The following is a 20,799-nucleotide window of genomic DNA, read 5'->3' on the forward strand; positions in this document are numbered from 1 at the left end:
CTTATCACTTGTGCAGGTCCTTCAAACATGCTATTCCCTAACACAGATTCAGCCTAGATACTTGTGAAAGAAGCCGTTTCTTTCACGTGCTCAGGCAAGTCCTGAGCAAACAAATAAAGGCAAACAAATAAAAGACTATATGCGGGGAAGGCAAAGGGTTAATAGTTGTTACGCACGTCTACTGGAGGCGAGGAGTGGGCGGGGACAGAAGACGACTTCCAGGAGCTCTGTTTTCACCGGAAGTGCCTTCCCTCCTCGTGGGTCCGCGCGGACGCCGTTTCCTTACCTCATTTGTCTTCGCCCCTCCCCGTCCCTCTACGCGTTTTGGTTCCTGGTTGGTGCTTCCTGGTCGCAGCCGCGGCAGTGAGTATGTGTGACGGACCCCAAGGTGTCCATGGCCGGGGTGCCCCTGCCCGCCCCCCGCCTCCCCGCTAGGCTGTGGAACTAGCGCGTGTCTCTTCGCCGGCCTCCGTGTCCCGGTTTTTCCCTCACTCGTGGCGGGGCTCGTCTCGTGGCCTCTCAGTCGAGCTCTGCGCCACGCAACTCCGCGGACCCGCTGTGGTGTCCGCCTCTCTCTGCCGCTCCGAGGCCTGAGGCCGTGGTTCAGAAATGGCTGAGCGCCCGTGGCCTTGGTGGGGAGTGGCGTTCCTGCCTACTTTACCTCCACAACCCCCAGAGATTCCTCTTTTAGGAAAGCTGGTCTGTCAATTAAACGCGAAGAGAGGTCGGCTTTTGAGAACCGAACAGTCCTGGACCAAGTCCAACCTCAGCTGTCAGAAGCAGCAGCTGTAGCTGTTGGGACAGGAAAATTTCGAGGATTGGGCCCCTTCCCGCATGTGAAACAAGGAGACCTGCGCTGTGTTCGCCGATGCCTTCCTTTTATCCTTCACATCCTGGGAGCCGGCAGTTAACTTAAACTTTAGGAGCCGCAGGTGTTGTGGGAAAACTGGCCGAGTGAGAGGCAGTAGGCCTGAGTTCCAGGGGCGGCTCCACAACTGGTGACTCTAAAATTCTTAGAAATCTTTTCTAGCGTGTATTTACTTTTATTTCAGATTACAGGATAGAATTAGGAGATCTTTAAGGCTCAATGAATAAATAAGCTTCTCAGGGCCTGTTTCTCTATGTATAAAATGAGAGCGTTCAATTTAATCACTTTCAGGTCTCTTCGAAAACTCTTTGGGTTTTAAATATTTAGGCTTTGTGTATTTCAGACAGTATTGTGCTTTGAGGACAGTTCACTATGGCTGCTTTCAAGAGAATCTGAGAGTGCTGAATTAACCGAGGAAGACGTGAAAGTGAGGGTTGTAAAATAGCTTCAAAGATTAAGATACTGTGTAGCATAAGGAAGAAGGCTGAGGGTGAAGAAAGTGTTGTGATAAAATTAGTTATTCTGTAAAGACTTTATGTCAGGAACAGCTGGACTTGTCTGAATAAATTAAGCATTATTTTCTCCTACCAACCTCTTGTATTCTGATTTTTTTGTGACCATTGTTTCCCACATTCGGGTTCGCTATCTCAGTTTGATTTACTTCCTAGTGAAAATCTTATTTGAAGAGTGGACAGAAAATATAACACTAGAGTCAGTAGTGTTTCAAATCTGTCATTGTCAGGATAGCTCACTAAGAGTAAGTCTGAAATTTTAAGTTGAAATTAAACTATTAATCATGTTCTAATGAAAGCTAGGCTTAAAATCAAGATGTGAATTTCATTTAAATTTCTTTGAGATGGATAACATCTCATCAAAAAGAAACATAGGCTAAAAGTTCTTTGAAAAGAAATAACAAGACTGAAGTGACCAATTAGTAGACTGTAAGAGTAGAAATGTTGGTTTTAAAGATGGTACAGTAAAATCTGAAAGCTTAAATAAGCTTTAAGTTGTCTAGTTTAAAAAATTTCAGTGAATGAATACTGCTCCTACCTTTGAATGGCGAGAGGCTTTGCAGTTATTCTCTTACGTAAGAGCCATCTTTTTTGCTTGTGGCATTGCTATTTATTGTCTGAATACAAACTTGGGATGTTCTTGGATAGTAAACTGACAATGTATGCTTTTCTTTCCAGTTAAAATGCCTCTTTCATAGTTTTTAAACTCTACTGGGAAATAAAGTGGATATTTGTGAGATAAATTTAGGTGTTATGCATATATAGCTTTGAAGGAATTTTTTTTTTAATCTTTATTTGAAATTGTTGATTTTTTAATGTTAGTGAACATTTGGTTGAGAATCAGGGAAATGTGTTTCTTAACCAGGTAAATAACTTTGGGTAGGCCTCTTTATTTCTTTGGACCTAAGTTTCCTTATATATAAATTGAGAAGATTGTATGAGATACTCTGAAAAGTCTCTTCCAGATTTAAAATTTTGTGACTCTCATAGGGACTTTGTTATCTAGTTAAGTATGCCTGAGAATTGTATACAATAATCAAAAAGCCGAGAAGTCCTTCTAAATTAAAAGTTAGAAACATGTATGCTTTTTCATATTTGTCCTCTGAGTATACATTAAAAAAAGAAAATTAATGCATTTGAGTGTAATTAAGGTAGTAACATAAACCAACACAGCCTCAGGCAAACCTTTACTCTGGGAAATATAAGCTACATAAGTAGAAGAGCAGGTTATGCTGAGCACAGTTTTCAGTACAGAAGGTACAAAATCCTCTTAAAGGCCATAGGGGCAAAATTGTTAAATTCATTTTCTACATTTCAGGAAAAGAGATAAACCCTTAGACCCAAGGAAGTCTGTTTTTATTTCTGTAGTTTATTTTTGGCATACATTCACAGGTGTGCCTATGGCTCTATTTATTCTTAATCCCTTTCCTTTGGGATGGCTCCAGAGTAGTACAAATTTGTAACTCTGTAATTTAGCTCTTTAATTTTTTCTGTGCTGCACTGGAATTATGTTTTATCTTAAGTCCACACTGGATCCTCAGGATGGATCCAGTGAGGATTTTGAAGGAAGCATAATTCCTTTGACTTCTTTTAGAATTAATTTACCTATTAAATAAAAAGGAAAGGATTCATCTTTTATTTGAATTCCTCTGAGGCTAACATTTCAATATGAACTGATAAATGCTATGAGCATTATCATTCAGACAGCCACATTCAACTTATATGACAACAACAGCATAGCAACCTAAAGGGCAGTGCAAGAAGGGAACAGATATATTGTACCTTTTAGAAGGAAAAAAAAAAGGCATAGAGAGTTTGGGTCCCCCCAACTTTACTGAGAGAAATTGACAAATAACATTGTGTATGTTTAAAGTGTACAACATAGTGATTTGATGTATGTATATATTGTGAAATGATTACTGCATTAAGGTTAATTAACAAACACATCCATCACCTCACATATTTGCCTTTTTTGTGTGTGATTAGAAAGTGTAAGATTTACACTCTGATTAGCCCTCAAATATGCTGTATAGTATTGTTGACTCAGAACTTTCGATCATCCTCCCCCGACCCCCACCCCAGCTTTATTGAGATACAATTGTCACACAACATTGTAAAGGTTTAAGGTGTACAGCAAAAGTTTGTTTGTTTCTGTAAAACAAGAAAGTCCAGCATGGGTGTAGTACATTTTTTCCTCATGTTCATTTGATTCTTGAAATCAGCAGGTTGTATCACCAAAAGTACCCTGACATTTTGGGCAGAGAGCTAAGAAAACAACTAGTCTTTCTAAATACTTTGTAGCTAAAAGCAGAGTAGAAAGGATAAATTATCATTGTTAATTGTTCTCTAGACTGTCCATGATTTTTTAACAAAAAAGGGTTTTTCCCCAGCACTTTCATTTTGATTAGTGTTCCATTAGTACCTAATCAAAACATCTGTGTAGATTTTTGGTTGATAATGTGAGAATCCTTGAAATAGTTGGAGACAACTACAAAATTCATCTCACCATAATGTTCATATCTTAGACATATATTAAGGGCTTCCCAGGTGGCTCACTGGTGAACAGTCTGCCTGTCAGTGCAGGAGACACAGGCTTCCTGTGGTTGGGAAGATCCTCTGCAGGAGGGCATGGCAACCCACTCCAGTATACTTACTTGCCTGGAAAATCCTGTGGACAGAGGAACGTGGCAGGCTACAGTCCATGGGGCTGCAAAGAGGCAGACATGACTGAGCACTAGCACAAGGCACATATTAGATTTATTAGAGCTTTAAAACAAATTCCTGATGATATTATTTATATATTCATTCATTAGTCAACAGCCATTGATAGAAACCTTGATAAATGCCAGTTACTCTGTGTGGCTTTGGGGATCCCTTGTTTAATAAAGTGCATATAGTTCCTGCCCTCCTGGGGTGTGTGCTCTGTGCTTGTGGGAAATTTACATTGTATTAGTAATTAGAAATGTGAATGTTTTGAAATGATGTGGAAATGTTTAAAGGCGAGACAGTTTAGCCTGGTGGGTAAAGGAAAGCTTCTCTGAAGAAGTATTAATAATATTTAAACTGAATTGAGAGATGAGCAGGATTTAACATACTTGCAGTAGGAAAGTAAAGTGCTCCTAAAGCTGAGTTTTACCTCAATTTTAGGTCTTTGATTAGTTTGTATTTCATACATATCTTTATAGATAGCACAGAAACAAACTAGGTTTATCATATTTTTAAAATTTTTAGCTGCACCGTGTGGCTTGTGGGGTCTTAGTTCCCCCACCAGGGATTGAACCTGAGCCTATGGTAGTGAAAGAGCTAAATCCTAACCGCTGGATTGCCAGGGAACTCCCTATTAGATATTTTTATGTATTCTTTTGGTGAAAGATCAGGAAGCCATAGGATTAATTTTTAAATTGAGACTAAAAATATATACCAAGGCAGTAAATAAGATAATTATGTCCTTTGTAGATTTCAGTTATAATTGAAGTAATATCCTGTGTGAGAATGTATACCTGAAAAGATGGATACAGAACCAGGGAAAAGATGATGAATGGATGGGACAGTAGTGAAAATGACCTAAAATATTTTTGTGATTTTTAGCATTTTGGAAAAAAAAATGATGGGTGTCTGAAACAGTGGATCTCAGCCTGTTTTTTCTTTCTAACATACTTGTGAAATACAACATTTCCATTAATATTATATAATTGTAATTCTGTTGTTAGTGGTAATTTTCATTTGGGAGGGATGGGCATTATTAGAGTGGGTCATAACAGAATTTAGAAAGCTTTGAAAAATGGTACTACCCTAAGAGAAAAGTCTTTTTTAATATGTCATTGAGAAAACTGATGACCTTCACAAAAGTTAGATCTAAGAGGTGGTATCGTTATGCACTATACAGGCATGATCTGAGCTGTTAAAATATGTTCTTTGTGTGACTTTCTTTTTTACAGCATCAAAGTTTACTGCTTTCCATGATGTTTGGTGGTTATGAGACCATAGAAGCATATGAAGATGAGCTTTATCGTGAAGAGTCATCTAGTGAACTGAGTGTTGACAGTGAGGTGGAATTTCAGCTCTACAGCCAAGTTCATTATGCCCAAGACCTTGATAATGTCATGAGGGAGGAAGAACATGAAGAGAGGAACTCTGGGAATTCTGAATCATTCAGTAGTAAACCAAATCAAAAGAATTTAATTGTCCTTTCAGATAGTGAGGTCATCCAACTGTCAGATGGGTCAGAGGTCATCACACTGTCTGATGAAGATAGTATTTATAGATGTGAAAGAAAGAATTTTAGAGTCCATGCAAAAGACAAGACCCAAGGTTCTCCTGCTTCTCTTCATTCTAATGATTTAGCAGATAAGAAGTGCAAGAGGGATATTGAGAAATCTAACCCTGGAGAGAGATCGGGTACAATCCAGGAGGTCATGATTATAGAAGTCAGTTCAAGTGAAGAGGAAGAGAGCACCATTTCAGAAAGTGATAATGTGGAAAGTTGGATGCTGCTGGGATGTGAAGTTGATGATAAAGATGACGATATCCTTCTCAATCTTGTGGGATGTGAAAAGTCTGTTAATGAAGGTTAGTATCATATTGGCCATTTGAAAAGTAGTATCGTCTTTAATGAGGAAGACTGCTTTTCCTAGACAAAAGACCATTAGGGTCTGTTCCATTTAATTCCTCACCTTTTTGTCTTGTTTTTTGGCTTGTTTCTCATGAGACTTTCTTACCAATCTACTTTAATGGTGGTCTGTCTGAACATCAGAAAGAGTATGTCAGGATATCAAAGACACTCTGCTTCTGCTGTAAGCAAATTCATAACTGTTTCTTCCTGTTTGGCTAGAGCCAGTTCTGGACGTGCAGTCTTAGTTCCCCTCTCTCTCTGCTTGGTACCACAGGTGAGTACTCCATCCACCTCTGACATTGGCTCTATGCTCTCATTGGCCAACTCTCTTGGTTCTGCCTTTTGCTCAATGATTTGCTTTCTCAGGAGATAGGCATATAGCAAGCATGTGGAATGCCTGGTACATAGAAGATACGGAATTAGTATTAAGATTTTTAGGAACTCTACAATCAGTAATGTAGGAACTATGAAGAGCTGTAAGTCTACAGTAGACTGTAGAAGAGAATGTAGATTCTGAGAGCCACACCATGGAGAATTGAAATTTTGGTGTTAGTTTTGTTTCCTCTGTCACATGTAGTAAGCTAGTATTGATGCTTATCCTGTTAAAAAGTCCCTTTCATTTTGCTCCCTTTATGTGTAATGCGTAGTCTCTTGCAATATTTTCTTAAATGATCTTTTACATCCTCCCTGTACACTGTTAAATCAGTAGTCTTCAAATACCCTTTGCTCAGTATTAAAGTCTTAAGTGTATTGCTGCTCCAAAACCTTTAATGGTACCCTCTTGTTCTCAGAGGAAAATGATGATATTGAATATAAATGATGCTTTGAAGCCCCAGAGATTAACAGACATTTTTTTTTTTAAGGAGCCAGATGGGAAATATTTTAGGTTTCCAATCCATAGGAAACCTACTTCCTAACTACTTAATTTTGCCCTTGTTTAAGAGAGCAGCCATGATACCTGAAGAAATGAGATGGCTATTTCAACAGAATCTTAAAAAACAGGTGTCTAGCTCAGGCTAGGAGGCCAGCTCTGAGAATTTGATAGCAAAAGGAAGAAGAGATAGACTAGTAGGTAGAACATAGAGCAGAGTCAGGTAAAGTTTTATCAGGGAAAAGAGAGGTTTGATAATGTTTTCAGGTAGAAGGGGAAATTTCTTGAAGAAGGAGAGATTAAACCTATTTGGTGGATTGGAATAGGGGAGGTAAGTCAGAGAAGGGATCAGGTATGTATGTATGTCTGAATTAGTCTTAGAAAGATATTTAATTGCTAAATTATCAAATATAGAAGTGGAAAAGAAAGAATAAATTCAGATGGATTGAGATAAATGAGGGAATATATGAAGATGTGTTTGATTTTCTTGGGAAAATGAAAGTGGAAGTGGGTCAGGGTACTTACAGGCTTAGAGTGTGGGAAGGATGTTTTGGTGCTATGGGGAGTACTCTCAGGCAGTGGATCCCAATATTTTGAAGATGACAACTTCTTTAAACTTCAGAATTTGTGGACCCTCCCCGCCCCACACATGACTATAGTTATATTTTTAATACCTGTTAATTGAGAAAATGCTTGTTAGCAAAAAGGTATTCAGTACACTCGTACATGACTTTGTATTTTATTAACCACAACATTGTCTACACATTTGAAAAATAGTATGTAAGGCCCATTTCCCATGTATATGGCCTTATGTAATGCATACTGCTGCTACCTGTTGTGATAACTAATTCTACAGCTCCCCAGGAGTCTAAAGCCCATAGATTGGAAATCATTGCACTAACAATTCAACAGTAAGAGAATAAAAGAATTGCTTAGAAGTAGAGTTCAAACAAAATTAAAACAATTTGAGCTTGTAATGAACTCATTTTGAAGGATTTCATAACTTTTCCCAGTAATATCTAGGGAATGATCCAGGGTTAGGCAAAACTTTGCAGAACATCAGAACAAGCATTTAGCCTATCCTTTCTCTAAATTGCTTTCCCCTAAGGTGACACCTAGTTTCATCAAGTACTAATGTGTTCATGATGATCTGCCGCTTTTCTTGAATTCAGATTCTCTGTGTCCCCCATGCTGAATATTTCCATTTGGGTATCTTATTGTTATTTCACATTTACGTACTGAAAAGCTTGATAAATTGAAAAGAAAGTTGATCTTTCCACAGAAAGAGGAGCAGGTTAAGTGGGTGGTGGTTCATACTGGGACTAGAGTTTCTCAAGGCAAAATGTCAGGGATTGATATGGGTGGTGAGGATGGGGTTAAGAGTAGCTGAACCATAGGGAGATGAGGTTCTAGAGGAAAGGGAATTATGGGTTTGTCAGGTTTGGCTTTTAGAAAAGAAGTTGGTAATTAGGTATGTAGAAACATCTCTGGAAAACAGTTTTAGTATTTTATGTTATAAGTAGACAGTAAGAAGCATGTCTGTCTTTAACTGTATTTTGGAGAGGGACTATTTGTATTACATTTGTTTATTTTTATTGGGGTGAAATTAACATAAAATTAACCATTTTAAAGGTTCAATTTGGAGGCATTTAGCACATATCGAGAAGGCAATGGCAACCCACTCCAGTACTCTTGCCTGGAAAATCCCATGGACGGAGGAGCCTGGTAGGCTACAGTCCATGGGGTCGCTAAGAGTCAGATAGGACTGAGCGTCTTCACTTTAACTTTTCACTTTCATGCATTGGAGAAGGAAATGGCAACCCACTCCAGTATTTTTGCCTGGAGAATCCCAGGGACGGGGGAGCCTAGTGGGCTGCCATCTATGGGGTCGCACAGAGTCGGACACGACTGAAGCGACTTAGCAGCAACAGCACATTCACAGTGTTGTAGAACCATTACCTGTATCTAGTTCCAAAACATTTTCATCACATCCAAGGGAAACCCTCAAATACTGTCACCACATCCAAAGGAAACCCTGCACCCATTGAATAGTCACACCTTATAGCGTCCTGCCTCAGACCCTGACAAGCACAAACCTGCTTTCTCTCTATGGATTTACCTGTTTTGGATATTTTATGTAAATAGCATCATCCAGTATGTGACCTTTTGTGTCTGGCATCTTTCACTTAGCATAATGTTTGGAGGCTTATGCATATTGTAGTATGTATCAATACTTCATTCCTCTTTTAAGGCCAAATAATAATATTCCATTGTATGTATATACCTACATTTTGTTTATCCATTTGTCTGTTGATGGACATTTGTGTTTCTACCTGTTGGCTGTTGTGGATAGTGCCACTGTGAACATTCATGTACAAGTATTTATTTGAATACTTGTTTTGGGTATTCTTTTGGGTATAAACTAGGAATAGGATTATTGATGTTTCTATGTTTCAGTTTTTGAGGAACTGCCAGACTTTTCCACAGTAGCTGCGCCATTGTAAGTCCTCACCGGTAATATATATGAGGGTTCCAATTAACTGCAGTGGTTTTTACAATGACTTGTCATGTTGCACATTTCTGTTTGATTTACTGGCAGACTCTTTGTTATTTCTTAGTTTTTATCTCCTAGTCTTTGTTTTTTATAGTTATTACTTACATTGGCTTATGTTTTTTTAGAATGTTTTTTTTCAAATAAGATTTTCCTTATGTTTTAATCCATTTACAATTTTTAAAGAAATTGATTCATCTTAGAGGTATCCATTCTTTTAAAGTTTAATGTATGTGTAGTATATAAATTTATGTCACTTTTTTCTGCAACTTTGGTAAAAATATTTGATTCAAGACCTAAGTAATTCCAAGTAATTCTTGATTCCAGACATTCAGTGTATGTTCCTACCATCCATATTGAAACAATTTACCCCTACTCTTTGTTTCTGGGATTTGTTTTTTTCTGTTCTAATCAAATGGAAACAAATTTTGCAAGTCTGTAAATTAATTTGTTTCACTCTTATAGATTCTTAAAAAAAATTTATATATCCCCTATTTTATTTCCTTGATCTACAAATACTATAATCCAGTTTTTCCAGTTAATAGGCAATATATTCAGTGCTGATCCCTTTTTGAGTGTGCTTTCCTTTCTGATCATTAGTAGCCCATTCAAAAATAGAGAAGATATTTTTTTATATCATTGAAAGTTTTTGGAAATTCTGGCATGCTTTTGAAATGATGATGATTGTTAAACAACAACAATGTGTACTATTCCCCCTCTTCCCCAAACTCCCCAAACTGTGGCATATTTGAAATATCAATATGATAGAAGAGATTAATGACTCCTTGAGGATAAGTCTTTGCCTCAGAAGCCTTCTTGTAATATTTAGAATAATTTTTTGCCATATATATTACTTTTTTTTCCATTAATTGCTCAAATATTGATTGAGTGGTGTTGATGTTTCAATGAAGAGACAAAATATAATAAGCTTAAGTTATTGACAGAAGTCTCTTCTTAAGCATGGGAGTTAGGTCTTTCCAAATCCTGGGGATAGATGTGGTTGAAAACTTGAAAAACTTTTTAAAAAGTAAGATTGGTGAATTTGAGGTAGTACATGAAGGTCTGATGATCCATATTTTTCATTAACTATTGCTAAATGTATAGTAACCAGCACAGCACTGTTCTTGTTCTGTGGAAACTTGAGGCTCTTTCCCATTACTTCAGTTTCAGTGAGGTGTGTAAATGTTTGTTTTGCTTTAATACACAATTAGAATACATAATAAGGCAAGTAATATACAACCAGGAGACATTTCTTCCCTTTTTATTCTTCCTCTAAATGTTTAACTTTTCTGATTTGAAGTTGTTGATTAGCTTCCTTGGGTTCCAGGAGGCTTTGAGGATATAGGACTTAGGTAGTGTGTTCAGTCTAGCCTTCCTCTGTATATGCAGCTTTATGATGAAGATCTCTGCTTATAATAAATCCATGCCAAAACATAGGCCTTCAGTACGTGTTACATATGGCTGTCAGCTGTTTCTACCGAGGGATATAGGAGTTTATTTCTAGACCTTAGAAGTAAACTTCATTTCCTTTACTTTTTTTACTCTTTCCTAAGTTTTGTTTATGTGAACAATACCTGCTCTGTCATTTGTCTTCCTTTTAAAATTTTCACCCTTTACTTTCACTTATTATTCCCAATAGGAGTAGCCTGTGATTTACGCATTTACTAGAAAGACAGGTTTCTTGGTTTAAGAAAAGATGCACCAAAGGAAATAAGCATGTTTTTTAATTTGTGAGAGGAATCTCTCTTTGGGGAAGGATTACTGTATAAGACAGCTGAATGATGGTAAGTGCTATAGGAGTTTATACATGAATAATCACCAACTTATTTTCCTTTATAGAAAAGGGACTTTTCTAGCTCTAGGAGTGGTGGTTAAATTATTGTTGATTTTTTTTTTTTTTACTATAGAAATTTTAAGGTATACAGAAGTAGAATGTTGTAATAGTTTCAGTGTTCCATAAACCAGCTTCAACAATTATCAACTTATGACCAATTTTTTCTCATATATAATTCCATGCCCCTATATTACTTTGAAGCAAATCACAGTCATTATATCATATCATTCATTTATGTACGTATCCATCCATCCATACATTTTAATTTGTATTTCTGAAAGAAAATTATTCTTTTTAAGAAACAATCATTATTATCACACATAAAGAAATTACCAATAATTCTTTTATCATTAAATGACCATTCAGCCTTCACATTTCCCTGATGGACTCTTAATTTTTTTCCCTATACTTTATTTGAATCAGATCTATTTATTATAATTGGGTGATAACTTGTGTCCTTTAATCTATAGGTTCATCCTTTGTCTCTTTCTTCTATGTGTTTTTTTTTCCTTCCTTATAATTTAGTTGTTGTACTGACTGAGTTGTTTATTGTAGAATTTGTAGAAATTGTAAAATTTCCTGAGTCTGAGTTTTGTGATAGTGTTTAACATGCTCCACTGTCCCCTGTATTTCCTGTGAATTAGTAGTTATCCAGAAGTTTAAATTCAGGTGTCTCCCTGTGATTGTGCCATCAGCTAGACATATAGATAGGTTTGTTTGTTTCATTTTGCTTTTCATATGTTATTTTCCAGTATTACCTTTAAAGAATTCAATTTGTTGCATAATTATGTAAAATAATTATAAGGTTCTAAATTGAAATCAACAAGACTAGGTAAAAAATATTTAGAGAAGTCTGCTTTCTGTCCATTCTTCATCCTGTTCCCACTCTTCCTCTTAGGGGTAACTGTTAAGAGGAAATTGATGATTTGTCCTTACATTAAAAAAAATATAAGCAAATATTTAAATATCTTGATATCCTCCTTCCCCCTTATATAAGTAAATGGTAGCATATGATCTACACTTTGATCTACCTTGCTTTTATTCTCTTAACAGTATATCCTGGTGATCAGTCCATAATAGTATCTAAAGATATTTCTCATTTCTAGGCTAGGACTGTGGACTATTTTTGTATCTTCTACATTGATCTAAGCTGGACACATTAGGCATATAATGAATACTTTTTGGAAGTGAATGAGTAGTAACTTTAAATAATTGAATACAACACTTGTTACAGTTTTTAAATGAATTTAAAATGTATGATAGTCTAAGTCCACTTTCAGAAGCATGCTTTACATTTTTACTGTTTCTTTCTCTTTTAATAATTTTGAAAAATTTAGATTTAGTTTAAGTTTTAAATAGGTTCAGATTTTAAAAAGAAAATATCTTTTAAAGAATGAAGAGTATAGCATTTTTAAAAGTTGAATAAACCTATTTAGTTCCTAGTGTATGTTATTGTTACGGTATAGAATTTTACATTAATGTAGAAGTCCTTCAGTATGTACAATTTGGCATGTCACTCTTTTAGTTCATCAGCATATGGCACATAGTGTATACCTAGAAAACTGTGGGTGAATTTAGTTGTATAGAGTAATGTATACATAGTGTTCTTTACGTAGTACTACATGAGGTTGAAGTGAAATTACGGCTCTAGTGAAAAATCATGACTTGAAATTGAAGTAAAATTATGGCTTTTAATGACTTAGTGCAGCAAGTCTTTTAACTTTTTGTGTTAAGTTCCTTTTACCCTTAAAAAATACACACATAAAAGTTGTGGATATAATTTCAGAAGTTGAAGAACTTATCTAGAGGCAATTGCTGAATTCCTGGCATTTATTAGGCACTCAACTAAGACTTGATAAGTAATTAAAATATGAGTCTAGGGGTTTAACTCCTTGAATTTCAGTTTTTCGAATATGTCACATTTTATTTGATCTGGGTCTTTATATATGCCTGGATCAGTTTCTATCTTGCCTGGCTGATACCTACTCATCCCTCAAGTCCTAGTTTAAGGTTTACTTCTGAAATGAGGTAGTGGACATAGGCGCTCAGTTGGTGGAGGTTACTAGGTCTGTTACAGCTCCATAGTTGACTAACTGTGACTTTGGGTAATGGAATTCCTTTATTGGTAAAATAATAAATTTTATTTCATTAAGGTTGTAAGCTAAAACGCAACAATGGATAGACTAACTTAATGTAGTAGGAAAATATTTTGACAAAACTCATGTAACAAGATAAGTTCACTATTACCATAGCAAGCATGGGGCATTTAGCTTCCACTTGGTTTTTTAAATTAAAAGTTCTCAGATTTTTTTGTGAACCTAAATTGCTTTTGAACAACATGTCTCTAGTATGGCACTTTATTTTAATAAATTTTTTTGATTTGGTGACATTTTATTATCTATTAGTTAAAACCTAAATCTGAAGTCTTAAAATTAATCCAGTTATTACTTATTGAAGGTTTATAGTGTACAGGGACTATACTGTTAATTTGTTGGGAATCAAGAATTGTTGTGTAGTCCTTGCCTTTAGAAACCTTAAACGGCACGACAACATAGGAAGTTCACTGTATTTCCAAAGTTAAATATATTTTTACAATACAAGAGATGCCCCCAGTCCATAGCTGTTTCCAGATGAACGTTTGAGACTTTTAAAAACAGACAGGCTAAGTACAAGAATGAATTGAATAGTAACCCTTTGAACTCAGTCTTGAAGAATGGATAGGATTTAATGTTCAGGTTAAATGCAAGGAAGAAGAACAAAGCTGAGAACCCTAAAACTGTATTTCATACCATTCATGTTTAATTAATGGTTTAATATGTGGCAGATATGATTAAATATTTTAATAACATGCCCTTTTAGAGGCTACCTCTATTCTGCGTATGTTGTTGGAAGATTTCTTGGTTATTTTGTTCTGGTATTTTTTTGTTTCTTGCTTGTGTGTCTCCTTTTTCTTTTCCTTTTTAAAATTGGGTATTTTATTGCAATTTAATGGCAGATAGAAAAATTTTCTCAGATGGACCAGATGCCATAGGTTAGTCAAAGGACATGACCAGCTGCTTAAAATGTGTGTTTTGTGCAGGGCTGTTCAAAGTAGAGCACGTATTGAAATATAACTTCAGCTTCTCGTAGCTTGTGTTCTTCTTTACCATCTTGTAACGTGTAAAAGGCACACATTCTGTTAGTTTGGAAATGAAAATAAATTAAACTTTCCCTTCAGTACTCCTCAGTTCCTTAAGGTGGTATTTCCCCCCTTTCTGTGTTCATCAGCTAACCAGTCAGTCATAGTTTCTAGAGATCTTATGGCTTAATAGTTCATAAGAGTGGGTTGCTATTTGACTTACTTCTTATTGGTGTGTAGTTTAATTTCTGCCTTATAGTTGAAAAATGGCCACATGTTAGAGTTCTGGTGACTGAGAGTGCCAGAGAACTCCCTCCCTGGTGTTTCCAGCTGTGTGAGCCTGCACTGCACAGTCCCTAAAGCTGCTGTGGGACTGTGCCTCTAGTTGTAGCATGTCACTTTACACTTCACTTTTGTGAGGGCATCTTTTTATTTAATTTCCAGTTAGCATAATGACTTGAACTGTGTTATTCACTGTTCCATGGTGAAGTTGTCCTAAGGAGAGAAGAAATAAAAATGTTCAATTTCAACTTTACTTGTGAATGGAGTGAAGTTTGAAAGCCTTTTATGGCCATTGTTCAGCAGACTGAAAATCTCATTTGAAATCCCAGAAATGTTAAGGCAGCTTAACATTAGGTTGGATTTTAGTAACATTTTGGAATGTATGTCGCTAATTTCTGTGATTTCATTGTTGATCAGCAACTTAGGTATGCATTCTTCCAGAGTCAACCTATGACTTTTAGTCTAAATTCACTTGCAGTAGCTTTTCAACAGTGATAAGTACCTAGGGAGATAATGAAATTTTACTTTTTTTTTTGACATTTATAATAGAAACTGATTTGATTTTCATGTAAGACATACTGAATTTGTTGAGAACTACTTAAGAAAATATCATGTTTACTTGCCATAAAATATTAATCATTTACAGGTCGGTGTTTTTTTTTTGTTTGTTTGTTTTGGAATGCAGAAGCATAAAATCAGATGGCAAGATTTTCATTCTTAACTAATTGTCATGTGAAGTTGAATCCTGATGTCTGGGTAGAGTGCTTAAGTATAAAATTCTTATAGCTGTTTGCTCTAAAAATAATCTATTGCTTATAGAGATCACTTATCTAAGAAGATAAGTTTAGTTTATAGATAATATGGTCAGAAGGTAAAAGTTGATATGAACCACATATGAGTACTGTCAAACATTTTTCCAAAGAAGTACAGAAATGGAGAATGAAGTAGAATGAAGTCTACTCAGATAATTTATATCTCTTAAGTAGATCTTGTTTATAAGACTTTACTAAATTTGTCTTTAATTTCAGGTTAATTTACTAATCTCTTGTTAACTTCCTTTTGGTTGTTAACACTTATTGAAGTAAAAATGTTGACTTATTGGAAGCTTTTTAACCAAAAGTTTTAAAATCTCTTAGTCATTGTTATAAATTAAAGGTGTTTTCATGGTTAAGTTTTTAGCATTTTGAGTTACTTGCCAGATTATTGTTGATTCTACTAATAAAAAGGAATATTTTAGTTGAGCATCAAGCATGTGCAAGGTCATATTTTCTTTTTGAATTATATAGATGTACTTAACATATACAAGAATAGATTTGACTTGTTTTTTAGTTTTTCGATCTTGATCTGATATCATTAGATCTGATATCATTAGATCTGGATAGAGATATAAAATCTGGGGATAAAATTATTTTTGTAATAAATGTTCAGATTCAAGTATAAGGGCAGTCTAATAATGGATTATTTAAAATTGGATCTTGTCCGGTAAATGTGTGTACCTTTTATTTCCATGACAGTTTTACCTTAGAATTTCAACTTTTGTTGTACTTTTGAAAATTAGTACACAGTGGACTTGAGACCATCTACTCTTATTCTCATCTCTTGCAAATATATTTTAAGTGAAGACAGCATAACTCTATAATGAGAAAATAATTTGTGCTCTTTCCTTCTGCTTTTGCCTAAATATATTGTCAATTGATAATTATCTCAAGATGAAAGAATAGCTGTTTAGAGCTGCTGATTGAGAGCAAATGTTTTATTGGTAGTATCTTGAAGTGCGTAGGTCACTTTTGATTTTGCTTTGTAACTAGCACCTGAATTACCTACTGTAGGGAAAGAAAGCCCTAATTTCTAGAAAGCTTTTCAGTACTCTTCCTGTAGTTTTAGTTAATGAGAAACTCTGAAGATGTAGGAAACAGGCTGGTTATGATTGATCCATAAGGTTTATAAAGTAATTTAAAAAATTAAGCTTTGAAAAAAGTCAGGTGAGAGGAATTCAGGACATAAATTCACAAATTTAACTGAAGAAAGGTTTTATATAAAGAAAAGTTGTGCAACCATGTTAATCTTGAAACTCCTTATAGTATACTAACCATTTTTTATTGTTAGTCTGATTTTTTTAAAAAATGAATTTTATCTATGGCTTTATTTAGAAATAGCATTACTTTCCACTTTTAAGGACGATTTTAATCTTCAATAAAATTTCACTTTTGAAAAATCACCTCACTCCCATGTAATTAGTATTTTGGTCTACACTCGGTACCCTGTATCTTCTCTACCTTTTGGTTGACTTGAAAAATTATATAAATTTGTGGGAGAATAAATATAACAAGTATTTCTATAAATGTATTCTTATTTGAATCTAGTGTGACTGGTTTTTATGTGTAGGAAATACTTCCCCTAAAAGCATTCATAATATTGAACCTAAATGTTCTAGATTGGTGAGTTACTGATTAAAAAAAAAATCCATTGTGGAATATTTGTATTGGTTCTTAATACCATAACTGCTTTGGATGTTGTATAAGTCTCTATTCTGTTTGAAATGCTCTATTTTGGGAAATTTCCTTTATTATCTGATTTAGCAGATGAAATATAATGGTTGTATCACAGGTCATCTTAATTTTCAAGTTTTTGTTAAACTATCTTTGGTGTATAATTCTTTATGGGTAGTCCAAGAGGAGTTGTGTTCAGCTATGACTGTGCCACCACTTAACATCAGCAGCGAAGGGTCTCCTTTCTGACTTTTCTTCCTTTCATTAGATTTTTAAACTGCCTTAACATTATTTAAGTATAGAAGGAGATAGAATTGTAAAACAAATTTCTGATTTGCTGATTCTCACTATTAAGCAGTGGGGATCCTTTTTCTTCCTTTAGCTATATCCCATACATATGTATATTTTGATTTAAGGGGAAAAACTTTATTTTCTTTATGTATCATGTGGATATAGGTTATTTATAATTTTTTAAATTAATAAAACTAATAAAGTTTGTTTGGAAACCTCAAAAGCTGTTTAGTAGTATACCTGCAACCTTAGCAGTCCCTTTTTATCTATACAGATTTCCCTGCCTATTGTGGCCGTTTGCTCTAATTTAAATTTCCCATGGCTTTGGGTTGCAGACTTGGTTTTCTGCAAGAGTGCCCATGCTTACATGGTCATATATTCTCAGTGACTTTTCCACTTTTTCTTTTTTGTTGTTTTGTTGATTGCTAAAGGGAAAGAGGATTTTTTTTTTTTAACTTGTTTCTTCGTTTTGATCTTTCTTCCTTAGCCCATCTATTTGTGCATTGTTTTGTTTTGTTTTGCAGATTGGGAAGAATTATTGTGTGGACTTAGATCCATGGGGACTAGAAGTGAAAAACTAATTTTGTTCTTGGTTTTGTTCTCTTAATGGCAGTAGCAGTTTAATTTTTGCTCAAAAAAACTGAGAAGCTCAAAAGATATATTAGCTCTGTGCGTGAAATTGATAGAAAACTATTAATCCCGAAATTTTCTTTTCATAGTTGCTCTACTGTTGGAATAAAAATGTTATAGTTGAACTAAGTAAATCCTAGAAATACTAATTAGCAGTGTACAGTATTGCTATAAATTCTTAATTTAAGTATTATATTCAGAAGTTTATTCACAGGGAATCAGTTGTAATCTGATATGCAAGTTTTGTTTTTTAGCATTTGTTGTCCATGGTGTGTATATATTCAGATAGACATATGAATATACGTTTGACTAGGGACATACATTTTTAACTTGACCACATTTAACCAGATTTAAAAGTTTGCTTATTCCTGCGAAACATGCTTATTTTTCAAATATGAGGAATTTTGTTTTATGAAACAACTTTATGCTGCTGAATATTAAATTCCTGGAGAAGTGCTGTGACAATTTAAATATTGGATAATTCATTACTATTGTAAGGGAAAAGTAGAGCTCTCTAGCCCTAACATCTCCCACAAATACTTTTTCATTAATATCTGAAGACTTTAAAATATCAAATTAATGTGATCAAAGCTACTTCTATTTTACATTTATTTTGTGAGATGCCATCACACAGCATTATTTAACTGGATTTTGTATTTATTATGTTACAGTAATAAAAAGATCCTTTTTAGCATTTAAAATTGTAATAATTTCCTAACATGCCATAAAATGATATTATGATGTACAATTAACTAATAGGCTAAGAAACTTTCTAATATTGATAAAAAGAATTAATTTTGATATGCATAATTTTAGGTGTGTTTGTTTAATTGATTATATGCCATGACAGTGAAGTATCTGAAATTCTCTTTCTTGCTGTCTGTTAAGTACTTTGGGAATTGGGGTAAGGGCAGGGTTTCTTTGTGTCTGATAGTTGTAGTTTTTTGTGAATTTTAGAGCTCCTAGAATATGAAACTGATTTACGGAATTTACTGTTACCAGGAAAAAAGAGCATTATTGAAATTTTATTTTATTATTTTATAGTTACTGTATCTTGCATTTTGATTTCTACCAAATGATTCCTCAGGAAGCAATTTCTTTTAAAGAACAGTGAGTTTCAAACTAAGAAGAAAATGTATACTGATAGTTTAATTAGTCTTTACTTGATGTACATATGTAACTACTGAGAAACACAAATCACCTCTAAAATGTGTTTGTTTCTAGTATTTCCATCAAATCAGGGTATAATCTGTGAGATGAAAAGTGATCCAGTTGTGAAAGTATGCAGTTTTTAAAATAACACAGAATTCTTCTGTTAGCACATTTTACTAGCAAATGTTTATTAGTTCTTAAAGCTCATGCATAGATTTATTGTGTGTGGCTTTCATAGGAGAGCACTATAAAGCCGAACTTGAAATTTATTAAGGAAAGAACAAACTGGTGAAGTGCTTTCATGCTATTAAAAAACTTCACAGACAATCGTCAGACGACTTTTTTTTTTTTAAAGGTCATGATTGCCTGGTGCCTTTTCCAGTCTTTATTTGAAACTCTCATTTTGTAGGATTTCTTTTTTGTTCTCCCTCTTTCTTTTTTCCTTTGGCAGTAGGTGGAAGATTCTTTTAAAACTGAATGGCTGAACATGTATAGTAACTACTAAAGTATAATGGAAATACTTTTATTCTTGATACATTTTTTTAGGCCAGAAAATGCTGAGAAGGTAAGCCAATGAGGATAAAATTACATTGTGCGGTGTGGAAACTGTTCAGTTTTTTGTTTAGAAAAGTGGATTCTGACTTAGGGCTTTAAATAAAGGTGGTCTGTGAAATATTTTGCAGTTCTCTAATAGCTTGGTGAGTTTGAGGTTTTAATGCTTTAGTGTTCTAGTTGATTGTTGGTGTTTTCAGAAAAATAATATTCTATATATGGGAGAAGATAGGGAGTGAGACTAGAACAAGAACTGGGGTGGAGGGGAAGAAAACCTCCTTCCTAAAATATTGCCTCCTGACAGGCAGAGATTTATATGCCGTTATAGATTTTCAAAACAGTGCTTAAACTCTCTTTTTCTAATAGTTCACTTAAACTTTGATATATTTCACAAAATTTGATTGTGATAAGTATTACAGTTTTAACTCTGGTCTTTATCCTAAATTGATTTAAGGCTTATAGAATTAATAAATGCCTTAATGTTCAGTTAAATTATTGTGTTCAATTAAATAACAGTTCTTTGACTATAGTATTTTATTTTATTAATGTGATAAGCTAAGATTATAAAAGGTCTTTAATAAAAGTCCAGAAGCTTGAGTTAATGAAATTAACCTTTATATTTTGCCATAGAGACAAAATACGTCTTGGTGTATAATAATTTTTTTCTTAGTATTATATATGGACATCTATTGGCTTTCAGCATATAGAAATCCGTATAATACTAAGAAAAAAATTATTACACACCAAGACATATTTTGTTTTAATTTTAAATATTGACAGGATCATACTTTTTTAAAATTGCAAAAACTTACGGCAAATGTGTAAAATATGCTAGTGGTTGGTTTATTTAGATTTTAAGTGATTAGACATTGTGAAATAGGAATAAAGCTTGGGATCTTATTTAAGAAAATTAATTTAAAAGGATCAATATTAGCACTAGATAAATCTTTTCGAATATGGTAAATCCATATACATAGTTATTTTTAATCACTAATTAGAGACGCTAATATCTTTTTTGGAAGTCATAAACTATTTTG

General features: G+C 34.4%; 1 protein-coding gene across 2 annotated transcripts in view; it reads left to right on the forward strand.

Annotated features, from left to right (window-relative positions):
• ZCCHC7 (zinc finger CCHC-type containing 7) overlaps positions 223 to 20,799 on the forward strand; it is a 247,837-nt gene continuing 227,260 nt past the window's right edge. The window contains exons 1-2 of one of the 2 annotated variants that reach the window (XM_005683875.3): positions 223 to 367; positions 5,319 to 5,949. In XM_005683875.3, coding sequence (XP_005683932.2) covers positions 5,340 to 5,949 — 610 coding nt within the window. In that variant the 5' untranslated portion in view covers positions 223 to 367; positions 5,319 to 5,339. The remainder of the gene's footprint in view (positions 368 to 5,318; positions 5,950 to 20,799) is intronic. The other variant, XM_005683874.3, reaches the window with a different exon arrangement.

This window comes from Capra hircus, chromosome 8 (genome assembly GCF_001704415.2).
Source record: "Capra hircus breed San Clemente chromosome 8, ASM170441v1, whole genome shotgun sequence".
In the NCBI taxonomy this organism is placed as follows: Eukaryota; Metazoa; Chordata; class Mammalia; order Artiodactyla; family Bovidae; genus Capra; species Capra hircus.